Here is an 18,323-nt window from a genome sequence, read left to right as displayed (position 1 = left end):
GGGAACTAAGGACTTAGTTGGGCCCACCCCCACCAAGCCTGAGAGTCATGCCTCTTCAAGGATGGTAAGGTTTCCACAGAAAGTACAACCGGCCAGGAGTGAAAAAACTTGCCAGAGGGTGAGGGCCGTAACTGGTGCATAGAGCCACTCACCAGATGAGGGAGACATTTGTCTAAAATAAGGTCTGAACAGCTGCAGAAGCTCCAGAAGCTGCAGCCGGATGGGGGAGAACCTGGGCCTGGGGTGCAGCTACAGCTTTTCTACGAGAATTCCTGACACCTTGAGCCAGTGGCTCCTGTGCTAAATTTTAAAAAGGGGCTGGCGAACGGAAAATGTTTATGCATTCTAGCTCCAGTACAACAAAGAACAGTGGATCTGAGGCTGAGGATAACTGGCACAGGTTCTTTGCCCGATGGCTAGTGATCCCTGTCTGTCCGAATTTTATAAGGGTGGATCACTGAAAGGCCTGTGTGCACCAGGTGAGGCTTATCCCTTGGGTGATTAGACTGGGCCATTTCCTTGGGGAGCCCCTGATGTCAGCAGCTTTAGGTCTTTTCTCTGGGACTGGTCAGATTCCCCAGATAAGCTTTGAGGTTACACACCAGACACTAATGTTAGTATTCTTGGAGCCAAGTTCAGAAAAAGACCGAGAGCCTCAACATTCAGGCTTTAAACTTTCACTTTTCAGTATGGTGGGCCTGTGGTCTTCCAGATCGAAGACCTTGTGTTTTATTGTTTCCAGAGAATAGACCTTCAGTCTTCTTCTGAGGTGGGAAAAGGGAAGTCCCCCAGAATGCAGGGGAGGGATCTGGAGCTCCGGCTGCTTTATGCTTTGTTCCCATTGGACCACAGGTGCAGATAATTAGAATGATCATAGTCTTTGGTTTGTAATACACCCTCATCATTCATTGGTCCATGCACATAACCCACTTTTATTTAGTTAATTAGCTAGTTATTTTTAATAATGTAATAAGCACCCAAGATACTACCACCCAAAGCAAAAGCTAGGGTTTGACAGTAACCTGCATCTAACCAAATGATACTCTGAATTAACCTGTCCCCCTTCTTTTCTCACCCTGAGGAAACTATCATCTTTTATCAGTGCTTTGTTTTTCTTTATAATAGTCTTACTGAATTTATATGTGTTCTTTTACATTATGTACATATTTCTAATTATAAAAGGATATTATGCTGATGTAATTTGGGGAACTTTTTTCACTTAAAATTGCCAAGATTGGGCTTCCCTGGTGGCGCAGTGGTTGAGAGTCCATCTGCCGATGCAGGGGACACGGGTTCGTGCCCCGGTCCGGGAAGATCCCACATGTCATGGAGCGGCTAAGCCCGTGAGCCATGGCCGCTGAGCCTGTGCTCCGCAACGGGAAAGGCCACAGCAGTGAGAGGCCCGCGTACTGCAAAAAAAGAAAAAAAAAATTTCCAAGATTTATCCACATTACTGCTGGATGACTGTGAACAGTTTTGTATATGCTTCCTGCTTTATTCGTACGAAAGTCCATCTTGGGTGTAAGTTTAGGAGTGGAATTGCTGTGTCTTAAGTGTTCATATGTCATAAAGTTCACACTTTTAAGGTTTAGTGGTTTTTAGTATATTTATGGAGTTGTGTAACATTGCACTATCTCATTTCAGAACATTTCCGTCACCCCCAAAAGAAACACCATACCTCTTAACAGTCACTCCCTGTTCTCCTTCCCCCTGTACCTGGCAACCACTATCCTACTTTCTGTCTCTGTGGATTTGCCTATTCTGGACATTTCTTAAATGGAATCATATAATATGTGGCATTTGTGTCTGACTTCTTTCACTTAGCATGTTTTTGAAGTTCACCCGTGTTACATCATGTAGCAGTACTTCATTCCTTTTTATGGCTGAATAATATTTCAGTGTATGGGTATACCACATTTGGTTTATTAGTTGATGGACATTTAGGTGTTTTCCACCTTTGGGCTATTATGAAAAATGTTGCTATGAACATTCATATACCACTTTTTACATGGACATATGTTTTCAGTTTTCTTGAGTATATACCTAAGAGTGGAATTGCTGGGTCACATGGTAGCTGTGTTTAACATTTTGAGAAACTGCCAGACTGTTTTCCAAAATGGCTGCACCATTTACAGTCATACCAGCAAAGCATGAGAGTTCCAGCTTCTCCACGTCCTTGCCAACATTTGATGTTGTCTGTCTTTTTGATTATAGCCATCCTAGTGGGTGTGAATTAGCGTCTCATTATGGTTTTGATTTGCATTTGTTTATCTTCTTTGGAGAAGTGTCTATTAAAACCTTTTACCCATTTTTTAGTTGGGTTATTTATCATTTTATTATCAAGTTGAAGATTTCTTTATATGTTCTTGATACAGATCTTTAGATATATGAAATGCAAATATTTTCTTGCATTTTGTGGGTTGTCTTTAACTTTCTTGATGGTGTCCTTTGAAGCACAAAAGTTTTTATTTTTGTTTGTTTAACCTAATGAAAGCATCTTTTTTTGTTTTGTTTACATTTTATTGAGGTATAGTGTTGATTTACAATGTTGTGGTAGTTTCAGGTGTACAGCAAAGTGAGTCTGTTATACATATATCCACTCTTTTTTAGATTCTTTTCCCATATAGGCCATTACAGAGTATTGAGTAGAGTTCCCTGAGCTATATAGTGGGTCCTTATTAGTTATCTATTTTATATGTAGTATTGCGTATGCGTCAATCCCAGTCTTCCACTTTATTCCTCCCCCCACTTATCCCCCCAGTAACCATAAGTTTATTTTCTACATGAAGCACAAAAGTTTTAATTTTGATGAAATCCAATCTACTTTTCCTTTTGTTGCTTGCACTTTTGGTGTCATATCTAAGAAACCATTGCTTAATCCAAAGTCATGAAGATTTACTCCTATCTTTTCTCGTAAGATTTTTATAGTTTTAGCTCTTAACATTTAGGTCTGTGGTCTATTTTGAGCTAATTGTTTGTACATGGTGTGAGGTTGGAGTACCAGTTCATTCTTTTATATGTGAAAATCCAGTTGTCCCAGTACCATTTTAAAAAAGACTTTTCTTTGTCCAGTGAATTGTCTGGGCTCCCTTGTTGAAAACCAGTTGACCATAAATGTAAGGGTTTCTTTTGGAAGGCTCATTTTTATCCTATTGCTATTTGTCTAGCCTTATGCCAGTATCACAGTGTCTTGATTACTGTATCTTTGTAGTAAGATTTGAAATAGGGAAGTGTGAGTTCCTCCAACTTTGTTCTTTATCAAGATTGTTTTGGCTGTTTAGGATTCCTTCCGTTTCCATATGAATTTTAGGGTCACCTCGTCCATTTCTGCAAAAGAGCTAACTGGGATTTTGATAAGGATTGTGTTGAATCTGTAGATCAATTTAGGGAGCTTTGCTATCTTAACAATACTGTTTCAATCCATGCACATGGAGTGCCTATCCAGCTATTTGGGTCTTTTATTTTCTTTCGGCAACGTTTTGTAGTGAAGTCTTCCCACTTCTTTTGTTATATTTTTTCCTAAGTATTTTATTTTGGGGGTGCTATTATAAATGGAAAGCTTTCTTAATTTCATTTTTGAATTGTTTATTGCTAATGTATAGAAATACAATTAAGTTTTGCATATTGATCTTGTATCCTTCAACCTTGCCAAACTAATTTATTAGCTCTAATTGTTTTTTTGTGGATCCTTAGGATTTTCTACATACAAGATCATGTCATCTGCAATAGACATAGTTTTACTTCTTCCTGTCCAGGCTGGATATGTTTTATTTCTTTTTCTTGCCTAAGCAGAGCTTTCTAGACCCTGGATAGAACCTCTGGTACAGTGTTGAATAGAAGTGATAAGTGGACATCCTCATCGTGTTTCTGATCTTAGGGGAAGCCATTCAGTGTTTCACCATTAAGTATGATGTTAGCTGTGGATTGTTCATAGATGTCCTTCGTCAGGTAGACGAAGCTCTCTTCTATTCCTAGTTTGTTGAGCACTTTTATCATGAAATCGTGTTGGATTCTGTCAGATGCTTTTTCTGTATCTATTGAAATGTATGTGTGCCTTATGTTCTTTATTCTTTTAATATGGTGTATTACATTTATTGATTTTTGTATGTTGAACCAGCCTTGCATTCTCTGGATAAATTCCACTTGCTCATGGTGTGTAATCCTTTTTATATGTTGTTGCATTTGGTTTCCTAGTATTTTGTTAAGGATTTTTGTGTCCATATTCATAAGAGACATTAGTCTATAAGTTTCTTATGTTGTCTTTGTGTGGTTTTGGTATTAAGTTAATACTTGACTTCATAGAATGAGTTGAGAAGTATTCTCCCTTTTATTTTTTGTAAGAATTTTGGAAAGATTGCTGTTAATTCTTTAAATGTTTGGCAGAATTCACAGTGAAGCCATCTGGGCCAAAGTTTTTCTTTATGGAAAGTTTTTATATTACTAATTTAATCTTTGCTTCTTCTTGAGACATTTCAGGTGGTTTGCATCTTTTTAGGAATTGGTCCATTTCATGTAGGTTATCTAATTTGTTGGCATACAATTATTCATAATATTCCCTTATAATTATTTCTGTTTCTGTAAAGCTCATAGTGATGTCTCCTCTCTCATTCCTGTTTTTAGTAATTTTGGGTTTTACCTCTGTTTTCCTTGGTTAGTCTAGCTGACTAATTTTCGATTTCATTGATTTTCCCCATTCTTTTTCTATTCTCTCATTTATTTCCACTCTCATCTTTATTATTTCCTTCCTTCTGCTTGCTTTAAGTTTCCTCTCCCTAGTTTCTTAAGGTGGAAGGCTAGCTATGAATTTGAGATCTTTCTTCTTTTTTAATACAGGAATTTACAGCTGTAAATTTCCTTCTAAATATTAACATAGCTGCATCCTATAAGGTATTTTCATTCATTTCAAAGTATTTTCTAATTTCCTTGTGATTTCTGCTTTGATCCATTATTATTTAGGAGTATGTTGTTTAGTTTCCCACATTTCCTTCTGTTATTGATTTTTAAATTCATTCCACTCTGGTCAGGGGATATTCTTAGTATTTCATTCCTTTTCAAATTTACTGAGACTTGTTTTATGTCCTAACATGGTCTATCCCAGAGAATGTTCCATGTACACTGAGAAGAAAATGTATTCATTCTACTGCTGTTAAGTGGAGTGTTGTGTAGATGTCTGTTAGGTCTGGTGGTTTATAGGGTTGTTCATTTCTTCTATTTCCTTGTGATCTTCTGCCTCATTATTCTATCCTTAATTGAAAGTGGGGTGTTAAAGTTGCAAACTGTTGTTGTTGAATATTCTATTTCTCTCTTCAGTTCTGTTTCATTTTGCTTCATCTGTTTTCATTGTTATGTCTTCCTGATGTTACGTCTTTTTTTAAACTATTTATTTATTTATCTGGTTGTGCTGGGTCTTAGTTGCAGCAGGCAGGCTCCTTACTTGCAGCTCGCCAGCTCCTTAGCTGTGGCATGTGAACTCTTAGTTGTGGCATGCATGTGGGATCTAGTTCCCTGACCAGGGATTGAACCTGGGCCCCCTGCATTGGGAGCGTAGAGTCTTAATCACTGCACCACCAGGGAAGTCCTGGATATTACGTCTTTATTAAACAGGACTTTCAACCAATCATCCTTTGTACCATGTTTACCCTCTGCTTGCAGGGAGAACTGGTGCGGACAAATCTTGGGCCTTTTCAGGCTCCTTGGTACATGATCACTTAACTTTTTTCACTTTCCCCACTGCCAGCCTAGCAGCCTTATTGAGTCTGTTCAATGGGTGATTACAGTCTTCCTTCTGCTTGCCCACTTTCAAAATGTTATTGCTGTTGTCACTTTTCTTTGTTGTCTTTGTCCTTATGAGTTTATGGCTTATAAAGAAAAAAATTTACTGTTATTTTTATGATTTTTCTGGAAGGAGTAAAGCTGTATTTTAATCCAGTATCTTTAATTGGAAGTTTCAAAGACCATGATCTTTCCACTGCATAGTGCTAGATAGAGTAGGTACTTTCCTGAAGACAAAGGATGCTTGGTTTTGACTGTAGACCTTAAAAACCAGTTCACAGAATTTACAAAATTCCATGCTAAGTGCTCTGGGAGAGACAAATGTATATAAGATATGGCCCTTCTTCTCCAGGAGCTCACTTTGTGGAGAGATGAGATGTACAGAAATACTGCTATGGCACATGTAAAAAGGGATAAGTAATAAGAACTATTGATACCTTTCATTGAACGTCTACAGATTTCAGACAGACGTGTTATGTACATTAAACAACTCAATCTAATAATCTCATAATGGGAATTGTATTATTCCCACTTTACAGGTGAAGAATGAATTGTTTTATACAAGGCCAGCAGCTAATAACATATCAAGGGAGATTTGAAGCCACGTGTGTCTAACTCTGAAGCTTTCCTCTTTCTACCATGTCAGGGTATCTTAGGAGAGGCCCTGTTAGGGACCTAGAGGAATTCAAAGGCAGGAGAGGATCAAGGAAGGCTCCAAGGTGGAGGCATCCCAGCTGGGCCTTGAAGGATGGATAAAGTTCAACATTTTAGATTTTGGGGGGAAGGGGAATCATTCCAGGAAGCGGGAATAGTTTGCTTAAAAGCCAAAGAGGAAGGAATTATAAGATGCATTTGGGGATTTTAAATAACCTGGTGGGAGACTTAGTGTAGGATACCTGTGGGAGGTTAATTAGCCAAAACAGTGCCTGACCTGGAAGAATGAGGCCCTGAGGTGTTTGCATTGGAATAGGAGAAAGCTAAGAAGAGAATTTTAATGATTTTTGTAAAGTAAGAACATCCTCACAACATATATATATAATGTGTGTTTAATTAAAAATGTGTGAGGTCACAGACAGTGGGTTGTCACAAGGCTGAAGAGTTCATTTAAAATTTAAGCAAGCAAACACATGTATATGGAATCTAAAAAAAAAAAAAAGTTCTAATGAACCTAGGGGCAGGACAGGAATAAAGACACAGAGTTAGAGAATGGACTTGAGGACACGGGGAGGGGGAAGGGTAACATGGGACGAAGTGAGAGAGTAGCATTGACATATATACACTACCAAATGTAAATAGATAGCTAGTAGGAAGCAGCTGCATAGCACAGGGAGATCAGCTCGGTGCTTTGTGAACACCTAGAGGGGTGGGATAGGGAGGGTGAGAGGGAGACATAAGAGGGAGGGGATATGGGGATATATGTATATGTATGGCTGATTCACTTTGTTGTACAGCAGAAACTAGCACAATATTGTAAAGCAATTATACTCCAATAAAGATGTTAAATAAAAAATAAAATTTAAGCAAATGCTTGTATTGCTCTTATTGCTTTGAAATGAAAGCAAATAAGTTTTCTAAACGTTAATAATCTCATCTTCTCTAATAAGAAGAAAACCCCACAGTGATATCCCCTTTCTTATCTATCAAATTAGCAAAAATCAAAAAGTGATCATTTGTACTAGCAAGCATGTGGGAAAACAGGTAGTATAAGTAAATGAGATGGCTCCATATATCCTGATAAGGAATGACGACCTCTGCCGTACTTTTAAGTGGAAAAGCACAGTGTAGAACGGTACGTGTAGCAGACTACACTTTGTGTTTTAAAAAAATGTGAGTGGGAGGTGCAATTTATCCGTAACAGCTTTTCCTGAGAAGTTCCATTAGCACTTAAACCAGTTTTACCCCTTTTATACCAATATCAGTCCTTCTCCTTTTTTTATCTCAAACTTTGCTGCTCAAGTTCCCCTTCAGACTTTCAAGGGGGAGCTGGATAGGTCATTTCATCTCTAATTGCCATGTGGTTCGTTTGTTGTTCACTTTTCTTAGTATCTTCAGCATTTATCACGTTTTCTTGGAATGGCTCCAGTGCCCTTTAGTTTCAGGTAGCCTCTGATCCAGTTGGTAAGTTTCCTACTGTATTCTTGGCTCACTTTACCCATATGGTAGTGAGAATGCAAATACTCATTCTCCTTATCTCTGTTTCTCTACAAGGCTTGCTGGTGGTGACCTTTACACACTGCTTTAGATTTACTCTCACTATCCCTGATACATTTCTTTTCTCCAGTGTAAACATTTTCTGTTCTGCTTAAAACTATTTACTGGGGTGTGTGTGTGTGTGTGTGTGTGTATACATATATGTACATATATGCTTATATACACAAAAACCTAGCAACTCGTTCTGGTGGCCTCCAAGAAGACCAGCAAAATAGGGACCAGTGGACAATGGGTAGTGGAGAGGGAGATTCTCTTTTTACTGATAGACCATTTTGTTTCTCTTGAATTTTATACAGGGAATATAGCCAATATTTTATAATAACTTTAAATGGAATATAATCTATAAAAATTTTGAATCACTGTGTGGTACAACTGAAACTAATATTATATTATAAATCAATCCTACCTCAACAAAAAAAAATAGTATTGGTAATAAGAGTAAATAAATGATAAATTGACTTAATAAAGTATTATAAATGGAATGTAATATATAATTCTACAATGTATATTATTATTATTATTATTTTATTTTATTTTTTTGCAGTACGCGGGCCTCTCACTGTTGTGGCCTCTCCCGTTGCGGAGCACAGGCTCCGGATGCGCAGGCTCAGCGGCCATGGCTCATGGGCTCAGCCGCTCCATGGCATGTGGGATCTTCCCGGACCAGGGCACGATCCCGTGTCCCCTGCATCGGCAGGCGGACTCTCAACCACTGCGCCACCAGGGAAGCCCAACAATGTATATTATTAAATGATAGTATATAAATAGATATTATACCCATTATATTGATGACGTTACGATAAGTTAATTATGCAGATTTATGGCTAATAAGAGAAATGTTACTTTCCACTTATTTTATACTTTACAGTCCATATAACTTTTCTTATTTAATTTTTAAAACAGCCCTGGCAGGTAGCTGGTTATTATCTTTATTTTACAGACACTCTATTTTTATGAGAATGGCAGAACATGAATAAGACACAAATAAGGAAACTAGGCTTCCGAATGGTTAGGTAACCTAAGTTTCACATCTAGTACTTGAATCCAAGTTTAGTGCAGTTTCCTCTGTGCTGCAGAGAAGGGTGTTCAGGGCATATCCCCAAGTTTTTGTGCTTGATTTGGAGTTGATTACCGACCTTTTCCATCATAGATTCTTTGGTGCCCTCATTCAACACAGAATATGGCACTGAACCAGTCTGCTGCAAATAAAAAAGAAGCCAGGGCTTCCCTGGTGGCGCAGTGGTTGAGAGTCCGCCTGCCGATGCAGGGGACACGGGTTCGTGCCCCTGTCCGGGAAGATCCCACATGCCACGGAGCGGCTGGGCCCGTGAGCCATGGCTGCTGAGCCTGCACGTCCGGAGCCTGTGCTCCGCAACGGGAGAGGCCACAGCAGTGAAAGGCCCGCGGACCGCAAAAAAAAAAAAAAAAGAAGAAGCCATTCAGCCTACCAGTACATAAGTAGGCCCCCCAGGCTCTGCCCCATCTCCCATCATGGGCAGGGAGCTTTGGCTTTGGGCATTGAGAATGCAAACCAAACAAGATAGACTTGTACTGTAGCTCAGAAGTTCACCTGTGTCTTCTTTTCATTGTTCTAGGAAGAGTTGCAGGCCAACCTGGACCTGATTCAAACCTACAGACTGCATATTGCCCAAGATATCAACCAAGAAAACCTGCAGCTCTTCCTGGGCTCCTATAATGGGTACAGTTGTTTCTGTTCCTTCACTTTAATGCAGACTAGGTCTAAGAAGATAACGGATATTTAAGAGAGAAGGAGAAGAGGAAATAAACTACTTCTTCCAGTGTTGTGTGATGGGATTGCTTTCGTACTTTTCACCACAGTAGAAGGGGAAGGGCTTTCAGACAGAAATGAAGACAGCTTTCAAGAGCAATGCATGAATTGAAGGCTGTTTCAGGCATGTTCAACTACCAGTTGTACTTTTAAGATGTTTTGAGACCAGAAGTACCTAAAGTTATGTACACACACAAAACACACAGATTGAGGTGGCACAGAAAGATGCATGTAGAGGAGGCAAAGAATAGAAGTCTTGGGCCCCAATTCAGTCTCTCTGCTGGTGTCCTGTCATCATGCAGAAGTGACACACGGAGAGAAGCATAATTCTTATCTTGGGACCAGCTTCTCCAAGGTGAAAATGTTAGCTCCTTCTAGCTTTCTGGGTACATGGAAAAAGATTAAGGAAATGGGTCAGCTGTAACTTACCCAGAGTCACACAGCCGGTCAGGAGCAAAGCCAGGTTTTGAACCCAGTCTCTCTAGCTCCTTCCTCTGTGTAACAAAGCCTCCTTATTTTTCATTGAAATCAGAAAGGTTATTAAGTACTACACTGAACTGTTAGTTACCAGGAGAATGTTCCCCCAAAAAAGTTCCCCTTGGACCTCCATGGCAGTCCAGCGCTTAAGATTCTGTGCTCCCAATGCAGGAGGCACGGGTTGGATCCCTCGTCGGGGAAGATCCTGCATGCCACGTGGTGTGGCCAAAAAAAAAGAAAAAAGTTCCCCTTAAGAAATTATTCCTATAAACTAGTTGGAAAATTGAACACTTAAGACTTGAGGATTTCAACAGCATTGCTATTGAGTTTTGAAGTTGCCTCCTTTTAGCATCCTGCAGAGTCCCTTTTTCCTGCTCTGTACCGCTCAGGATGCCACTGAACAAAGTGCACAAGGGCCCCTTCCCTCATCTGTGTGAAAGAAAGATAGTTTTCAGATTTCTTGATACATTTTGTTTTTCACAACCAGGAAGTAACCTGAGTTGCCATGATTTTACCTGAAAAGTGCATTGATTCCTTTGTGTTTCTCTAGACGCAGAGACCTGGAGATCGAAAGACCCATTCTGGGACAAAATGATAACAAATCAAAGACATTAAAGTAAGTCCCTTAGTCTCCCCCACTACGTTGCTCAACATCTTTGCCTTTCATAGAGAGAGTCATTTTCAGTGGAGTATATGTGCTGCTTGCTGAGTGTCCTCTTATTTTCCCTTTCCCCAGGTGTTCTACTTTATTGGTGGTAGGTGACAATTCACCTGCAGTTGAGGCTGTGGTAAGTATGTCCTGATGTTGTGAAGATGAATAAGATGAAATGCAATAAATTGTGTGTAACACACTCCGCTGATGCACTCGAAACAGTTGGTAGGTACTAGTTTTTGTGATTTCTCATTACACAGACCAGGGTTTGCCCTTTGTTACCCAGTGTGGAGGAAGAATTCCTCGTTGATCACTGTGTTTCATCAGAAGGGTTCAGGACTGCCCTTGAGTGCTTTGGGTGGTGGAGCTCGCTCTGTGGCAAGCAGGACAGGTAAAGGCCACGGGCTTATCGTCAGACTTCTGACAGCCTTGGCCTTCTGCAGCCACCACAGATATAGAAGGTAGAAGGCTGCTGGGAGCCTGTATACTTGCCTGAAGCACGTAGCACACTGGCAAAAAAAATATGTGCTCATTGTATAAAATTGGTAAATAGGAGGACAGGAGGAGAAGTCATGATCCCATTACTCAAAGACAAGCCATTATGTTTTTCTTTACAATAGATGGGGTGATATTAGCTATACAGTGTTTTGGGACCTCATGACTTAGCACTGTTGAGAGCATTTTTCCATACTATAAAGCCAGTATATCTGTATAATACTCAGTCTTATAAATATACCCTTGTTTATGTAACCCCATTCTTCTGTTGATTATTCCTGATTTTGCACCGTTAATAATGTTGCTGTTGAACATCCTTATAGAATCTTTGCCTGAATCTTTGATCATTTCCCTGGGATGAGATGGAAATAATGTGTCAAAAATCATAAACCTCTGTAAGGTTTTTAATACATTTTGCCAGTTTCCTTTCCAGAAAAGACATAACAGTTGTTGCCACTGCCTGTGTGTGAGAGTGCCTGTCTCACAGCATTCTGTCCAGCATTGGACTTCTAAATTTCATTAGTAGTTCATTTGATTAAAAATGGTACCCCACTGTTTTAATTTGCACTTCTGTATTTACAGATGAAGCTGACAGGTTTTCATAAGTCTGTTATCACTTGCTTGTCTTTCCCACAGCATATATAACTTAAGTATCTGCATGAAATTATCTGGTTTTCTTTGGCCTGCTTCACTTCTACCCTATTTAGAGCAAAACATTAGGAAGTAAAGCTTTTAGAAAGGGAATCTAATAATTAATCAGAGATGCAGACATAGATGAGAAGCTTGGTGGGCAGGGGGAGTGTTGGTAGGGTGAGACAGGTATGACAATAGAATATATTCACACTTCCCTGAATTACCCTGTAAAACATTCTGTGTCTAGTGTAAAATACGTAGTGTGGCTTGAGCACAGAGGCAAATAACTCTCAACTCAAAAAAAAAAAAAAATCCCCAAAGGTAATAAAGTTATAGTGAAGATCTCATCAAGAAGGAGTTTTGTAAAGGTCCATCTTTTTTGGCTAAAAAGGTAGAGATACATGCTACAAAATATCAAAAACATTTTTTCATAAACAATGTGTTTATGAAAATAGTACCGTTTATAGAAAATACCCTTAATCAGAATTCTCTAATCATGCTGAGTTGCCTTTTGGAAATTACATGGACTTAAAGCAACATTACCAATTATTTTTCAAGATTGTGTAAGTTGGCCAATACAGATAAGATCTTTTTCTCTTTCTGATTTCCACACCTTCAGTGTTTATAGAGAAGAACTTCAGGAACCCCATCTGTACCACAAACTAGATGCTCTTCTAGACACATTCAAAACCAGCTCCCCTGCCCCAGAGCCTTTTATCCCATAAGTTGGTAGGGATTCAAGGGCTATATCCATGCATGGAAGAGCAGGAAGAAACTCCACAAATTCTGGTCACTGTTGCTAGCTATTCTTGCTCACATATTCATTCAGCATCATTTTTTGATCATCTCCTATTCTCGCGATGCTGTGGAGAATACAAAAATGAATAAGACGGAGTCCCTGCACTTGGAGCTGGGGAGAGAGTAGACATGTCAAAAACCAACTGTTGTTCTTGGCCTACCAGAAACGGAGACTTCTTATAAAGTTACAGAAATTACAAAGTGATGAACCAAGGAAAGCATGCTTTATTATATTAAATGCAGACTTGGGAGTTCATTCTTCCAGAAAATATTTATTGGACGTCTACTGTGTTCTCAGCACAGTGCCTGGCAGTTAGGGATCCGGTTTTTACATTCTGCCCTTTAGAGCACCTTCTATAGTAAGTAAACGGGTACATTTGTTTGTCACTGCCTGCGTTGTCATTTGTGTAGAGCAAAAACCTTGATTTGGTGATTCTGGCTTTTAGATCAGTTTTGAATACCTACCCATCAGCAATCCCCAGAGTAAACTTTCAGCTGTGTTACTGGTTCTTGCCTAGGTAATTTTAATAACTCCCTAACTGGCTCGCTGCCTCTGCAGTCTGTCATACAGGCCACTGCTGGTTATTTTCCTAAAACAACTCACATCCTGTCACCCCAGAAACCCTCTGTGGCTTTTTGCCTTCCACAGTCAGTTCAAGCCTCTCCAGCCTCTCCCCACAGTGCACCCTCACGCCATGCTTGTCTCTGTAACCCCACACATGCTCTGCACACTCACTTCGCAACCCCTGGGTCTTTGCTTATGCTTTCCCCCTGACTCTGGAAGCCTTCAAATGCCCGCCCCTTCTTACTCTAACTATAGAAATTCTACTCATTCTTCTATTCTCACTCAGCTCAGAAGTGAAATTTTCAAGTGATCTCATTCTGCCTCATATTACATTATTACATTTCCACCCCACTAGATTCCATGCTCTTAGCACAGTGTTTTATATGTGTGCTTGGGCAAGCATGTGTAAAGAAGAGATCCAGTTAATCAAGTTAACCATAAAACACTGTTGAACCTGGAGATTATCTCCCCAGAACATTTTCTTTGAGGTCCCTGCCTTTGTGGATACAAAGGTATGAGATACGATACATGTAAATGTACAAGGTTGTAATTCTTAATTGTAATGGCTACAGTGAGAGAAAAACCGTAGAGGGTTCAACTTTACATGGGATAGCCAAAGATCTTGAGGCGGAAGAGAATCAGGGTGTAAGGAGTGGCAAACCCACTACATCCAGGGCACGGGAAAGGGGTGAGAAATGGGCAGGGGAGGGGTATAAGGGCCAGTCATAAGGGCCAGTTGTGCTGGGAAATCATCAAGACCCCAGCAGGTGAGGGCCATGGTCCAGTTCACTTTTTAAAGTAGGTAACTTGTCCCCATGTTATGTAGCAAGTAGGAGGAATTAGATTCAACATGTAGTTCTTTAAAGACTCTACTTGTAACGGATTCAGAAAATGAACTTTGCCAGATTTTTAGATCTACTAAGAAATATAAGATATAAAGTACTTCATATAAACATGTCTCCCACTTTGTATTTTGGTAATTTGGCTGATTCAGCCGTCTCCAAATGAGCCATTGATCTTGGAAGATCATTCTCATGCCAAGCTATTTCTTATTTTTCTAGCAGTTCATAAAACTGTCTCTCTCTCTCTCTGTTTTTTAAGGTTGAATGCAATTCTCGCCTGAATCCTGTAAATACAACTTTGCTAAAGGTAATGTGTCTTCTTTCCTCATTGCCAACCATGAGTGAGTAAATTATACGTGGTTCAAATTACTTTATTTCTGGAATAGTTGCCCAGAAAGAAGGAAAGCTTCTCTTTCTCTGTCTGATTCTCTCATTCTCTTAAAAAAAATTTCTTTTCCTGAATATATTCTCATTGTAGAAAATTGGAAAATAGGAAAAAAAAATGGAAATATAAAAAAAGAATAAAATAAAAGTTACACTAATCCTGCCCCCCAAAGGTAACCTTCTGGTAAAAACATCAGTCTTTTTCCTATACAGTTTTACATCATCAAGATCATAGGCTGTTTCTAGCCCTGTGTCTGTTTTCCTCAACTTTTTGACATTTAAACATCTTCCCGTGTCAGTAAAAACGTCATAAGCATTATTTAATATTGTTGTGAGAAATTAGATAATGAATGGAAATTCTTGACGTGCTAAATCCCCTTGTATGGATAAGGGAGCTTCCAGTAACATTCTCATGATAAGGGTAGATGCATTTTTTCTTTCTCTTAGGGCAAATAGAGAGTGACTCTTGTACTGAATTTCTAGGGTTAATATCAAGCTTCTCCCCGTTTTGACTGTACCCCAGGCTCACATTTTCTGGAGCCTCTAGTGACATATTTAAGGGCCTGACCTCCTGCTTTGAATTTGGATTATCGTAGATTTAAGTACTGATCTTATGCTTCTGACTGTTACTTTCTCAGCCTGAAAGACCTCTGCTTTCTTCCCTTTCTCTTTGAAGTGAGATTAAAAGAGAAGTGCTGCCACCAGAAGCAGCCCGTAGTTCCTGGAAATATAACATGAGGTTAATGCTCTGAGGTGACAAAACTCAGAGTGTTCTGGGGTCCAGGTGATTGGTGAACTAGTCTAAAATACGAATTTTTTTTTTTTTAAAGCATGTGGTTTCAAATTAGCTTTCGTTGCAGGTTTGAATCAGTTTTCCAAAAGCGCAAAACAACTTTACAGTAGCCATAGATGTGCTTATTTCTGGGCAAAAATGCCCATCCACAACAGCATGATGGAACTGGTTCTCTGTTTGAGAGAGAAAGCTTGGAAACAGTCTTTCCCAGTATTCTCTCTGCTATGGGAACTGTTTTACAGTTCTAATCAGACTTTGACTCCTAACCTTCATGAAAATACAGTCTGGGCTAGTTAGGTCTATTTGAACTTATTCAGGTTAAATATTTGTTCCTGGGCTTCCCTGGTGGCGCAGTGGTTGAGAGTCCGCCTGCCGATGCAGGGGACACGGGTTCGTGCCCCGGTCCGGGAAGATCCCACATGCCGCGGAGCGGCTGGGCCTGTGAGCCATGGCCGCTGAGCCTGTGCGTCCGGAGCCTGTGCTCCGCAACGGGAGAGGCCACAGTGGTGAGAGGCCCGCGTACCGAAAAAAAAAAAAAAAAAATTTGTTCCTGATCTTACACGTAGAATTTTCAGGGAACTGACTGTTCCTTATTAACCTCAAATTCCTGTGTCTCCTGTGGCATCCCATCTGGTGAATAACAGTCCACGCTTAAAGAAAGTTTTCATGTTAGTGAAGGGAGACCATGAGGTTCATGTCTCTTTTTTAAAAAATGCCAGTCAGCCTGAATAGGCTACTATCTGAGTATGGAATGCATAACAGCTGGAAGGAGGAGGGTGGCCTCATGGTTGGCCATCATGCCCTAGAAGCAGTGTTCTCTGAGGATTGGCAGAATATGCATCACCTGGCTTGTTAGAAATGCAAGTTCTTGAGACCCGCTCCAAACCTATTAAATAAGAATCTCTAGAGACTTCCCTGGTGGTCCAGCGGTTAGGACTCCGTGCTCCCAATGCAGGGCGCCCAGGTTTGATCCCTGGTCAGGGAACTAGATCCCGCATGCCACAACTAAAAGATCCCACATGCTGCAGCTAAAAAACCCGCACGCCACAACTAAAGATCCTGCACGCCACATCTAAAGATCCTGCACGGGGCAATGAAGATCCCACGTGCCGCAAAATAAATAAATAAATATTTTTAAAAAAAAGAATCTCTAGGGCAGGAATTCAAGAATCTGAGTTTTAACAAGTCCTCCTGGTAATTCCAATGCATGCTAATAAAACTCTACTCTAGAAATCTTTGCACAGGTGAGAATAACCAACTGTAAAGATTTATGAAGTGAGAGACAGCCTTACCAAATCCAACTATGAAATGAAAGTGACTGACCAAGTAGGTTGGCTGAATTCAGCCTCAGTGCCTGATTGGAGACATCCCCTTAATTGTGAAATGAAGACAATGTAGAATTGAGACAGAACCTTAAAAGTGTGGTACCCTGAGAAGTTAGGATCACACTGTTTGAGGACTCTGAAAGTAACGTTCTCCAGGTGGAGGCAGAACCATGGTTGAAGGTAGTGGTTAACTTCACTATCACCCAAATGGAAAATTCCCGACATGAGCCTGAAAGTTAGGCCCTGCATTACTGATTACTAAATGTTGAATAATCTTTCAAAATTACATCCAAGGTCATTGCTAGGATTTATGTCTTTGTGTAAGGGTGCATTGAGGGGGACTTCCCTGGTGGTGCAGTGGTTAAGAATCCGCTTGCCAGTGCAGGGGACATGGGTTCAAGCCCTGGTCCGGGAAGACCCCACATGCCGCGGAGCACCTAAGCCTGTGCGCCACAACTACTGAGCCTGTGCTCTAGAGCCTGCGAGCCACGACTACTGAGCCCACGTGCCACAACTACCGAAACCCACACGCCTAGAGCTCGTGCCCCACAGTGAGAAGCAAGCACACTGCAACGAAGAGTAGCTCCCGCTCGCCGCAACTAGAGAAAGCCTGCATGCAGCTGCGAAGACCCAACACAGCCAAAAATAAATAAATAAATAAATTTTAAAAAAAGAAAGAGTGCATTGAGGAGATGGACACTTGGATGTAGTTAAACATTAAGCTAAGGAACCTAAAATTTGATCCTGTCCTGTTTGAAAGGACCCGTGGATGTTCAGAGCATTTCCCTTAAGCGTAAGTCTCAGCTGACTTACATATTTTTCCTCTTGTAGATGGCAGACTGTGGTGGACTCCCCCAAGTAGTTCAGGTAAGGAGATTTTTTTTCAAAGCACCCATGTGATTCCAGCTGTCTGACTGTGCAAGGATTAATGCCTTCTTGTTTTGTCCCCCTAGCCCGGGAAGCTCGCCGAGGCCTTCAAGTACTTTTTGCAGGGGATGGGCTACAGTGAGTAGTACACAACTTTCTATTCTACCAAAGATTTATTGATAATGGGCTCACTTTGGCATCTGATGAGTACTCAGTGCTCAGGACTTAACCCCTGTGCTAGCCAGCCTGAGATCAAGTAGCAACCAACGTGTTTATGGAACATTCATCTGTGCATGTATATAAAGATGAGCTAGTGCTTATTAAGCACTTACTTTGTGCCAGGCACTCTATAGTCTTAACCTTGAGAGGTAAGTTCTGTTATTAGTCCCATTCTATAGAAAAGGAAACTGAGGCTCAAAGAGGCTAAGCACCTTTCCCAGGGTAACAATTCAGCTGCAGAGCCATGATTCAAACCCTGGCAGTCTGACTCCAGAGCCCACATTTTCAACCACTGAAGCTTAGCCAGACCTAGCTATGAATCTGAAGTTGTTATTTGCATCTGAACTCAGCTGGTTAATGACTCCTGGACTAGAGAAACAAAATGGAGACTCCAGATGAAAAGGAGTTAAATCAGTTAAGTCTGCTCCACCACAGGAGATGAACTTGCAGAATATTTTAGAGTGAATCCAAGGATGTGTCCGTATCATGTGCCACTGTCCT

General features: G+C 40.4%; 1 protein-coding gene across 2 annotated transcripts in view; it reads left to right on the top strand.

The window, feature by feature from the left end:
• The window catches only part of NDRG3 (NDRG family member 3), an 85,412-nt gene that overhangs the window by 62,754 nt on the left and 4,335 nt on the right, over window positions 1-18,323 (top strand). For both annotated transcript variants that reach the window (XM_022592483.3, XM_022592482.3), the window contains 6 exons: window positions 9,579-9,682; window positions 10,800-10,865; window positions 10,986-11,037; window positions 14,494-14,541; window positions 17,568-17,603; window positions 17,690-17,741. In XM_022592483.3, the coding sequence (XP_022448191.1) occupies window positions 9,579-9,682; window positions 10,800-10,865; window positions 10,986-11,037; window positions 14,494-14,541; window positions 17,568-17,603; window positions 17,690-17,741 (358 nt within the window). The remainder of the gene's footprint in view (window positions 1-9,578; window positions 9,683-10,799; window positions 10,866-10,985; window positions 11,038-14,493; window positions 14,542-17,567; window positions 17,604-17,689; window positions 17,742-18,323) is intronic.

Source organism: Delphinapterus leucas, chromosome 15 (assembly GCF_059928025.1).
Source record: "Delphinapterus leucas isolate spDelLeu-1000000601 "Yukka" chromosome 15, BTC_Dleu_Yukka2, whole genome shotgun sequence".
Taxonomy (NCBI): domain Eukaryota; kingdom Metazoa; phylum Chordata; class Mammalia; order Artiodactyla; family Monodontidae; genus Delphinapterus; species Delphinapterus leucas.
The sequence above is the reverse complement of the archived record's forward strand: the minus strand, read 5'-3'. Positions and strand labels throughout refer to the sequence as shown.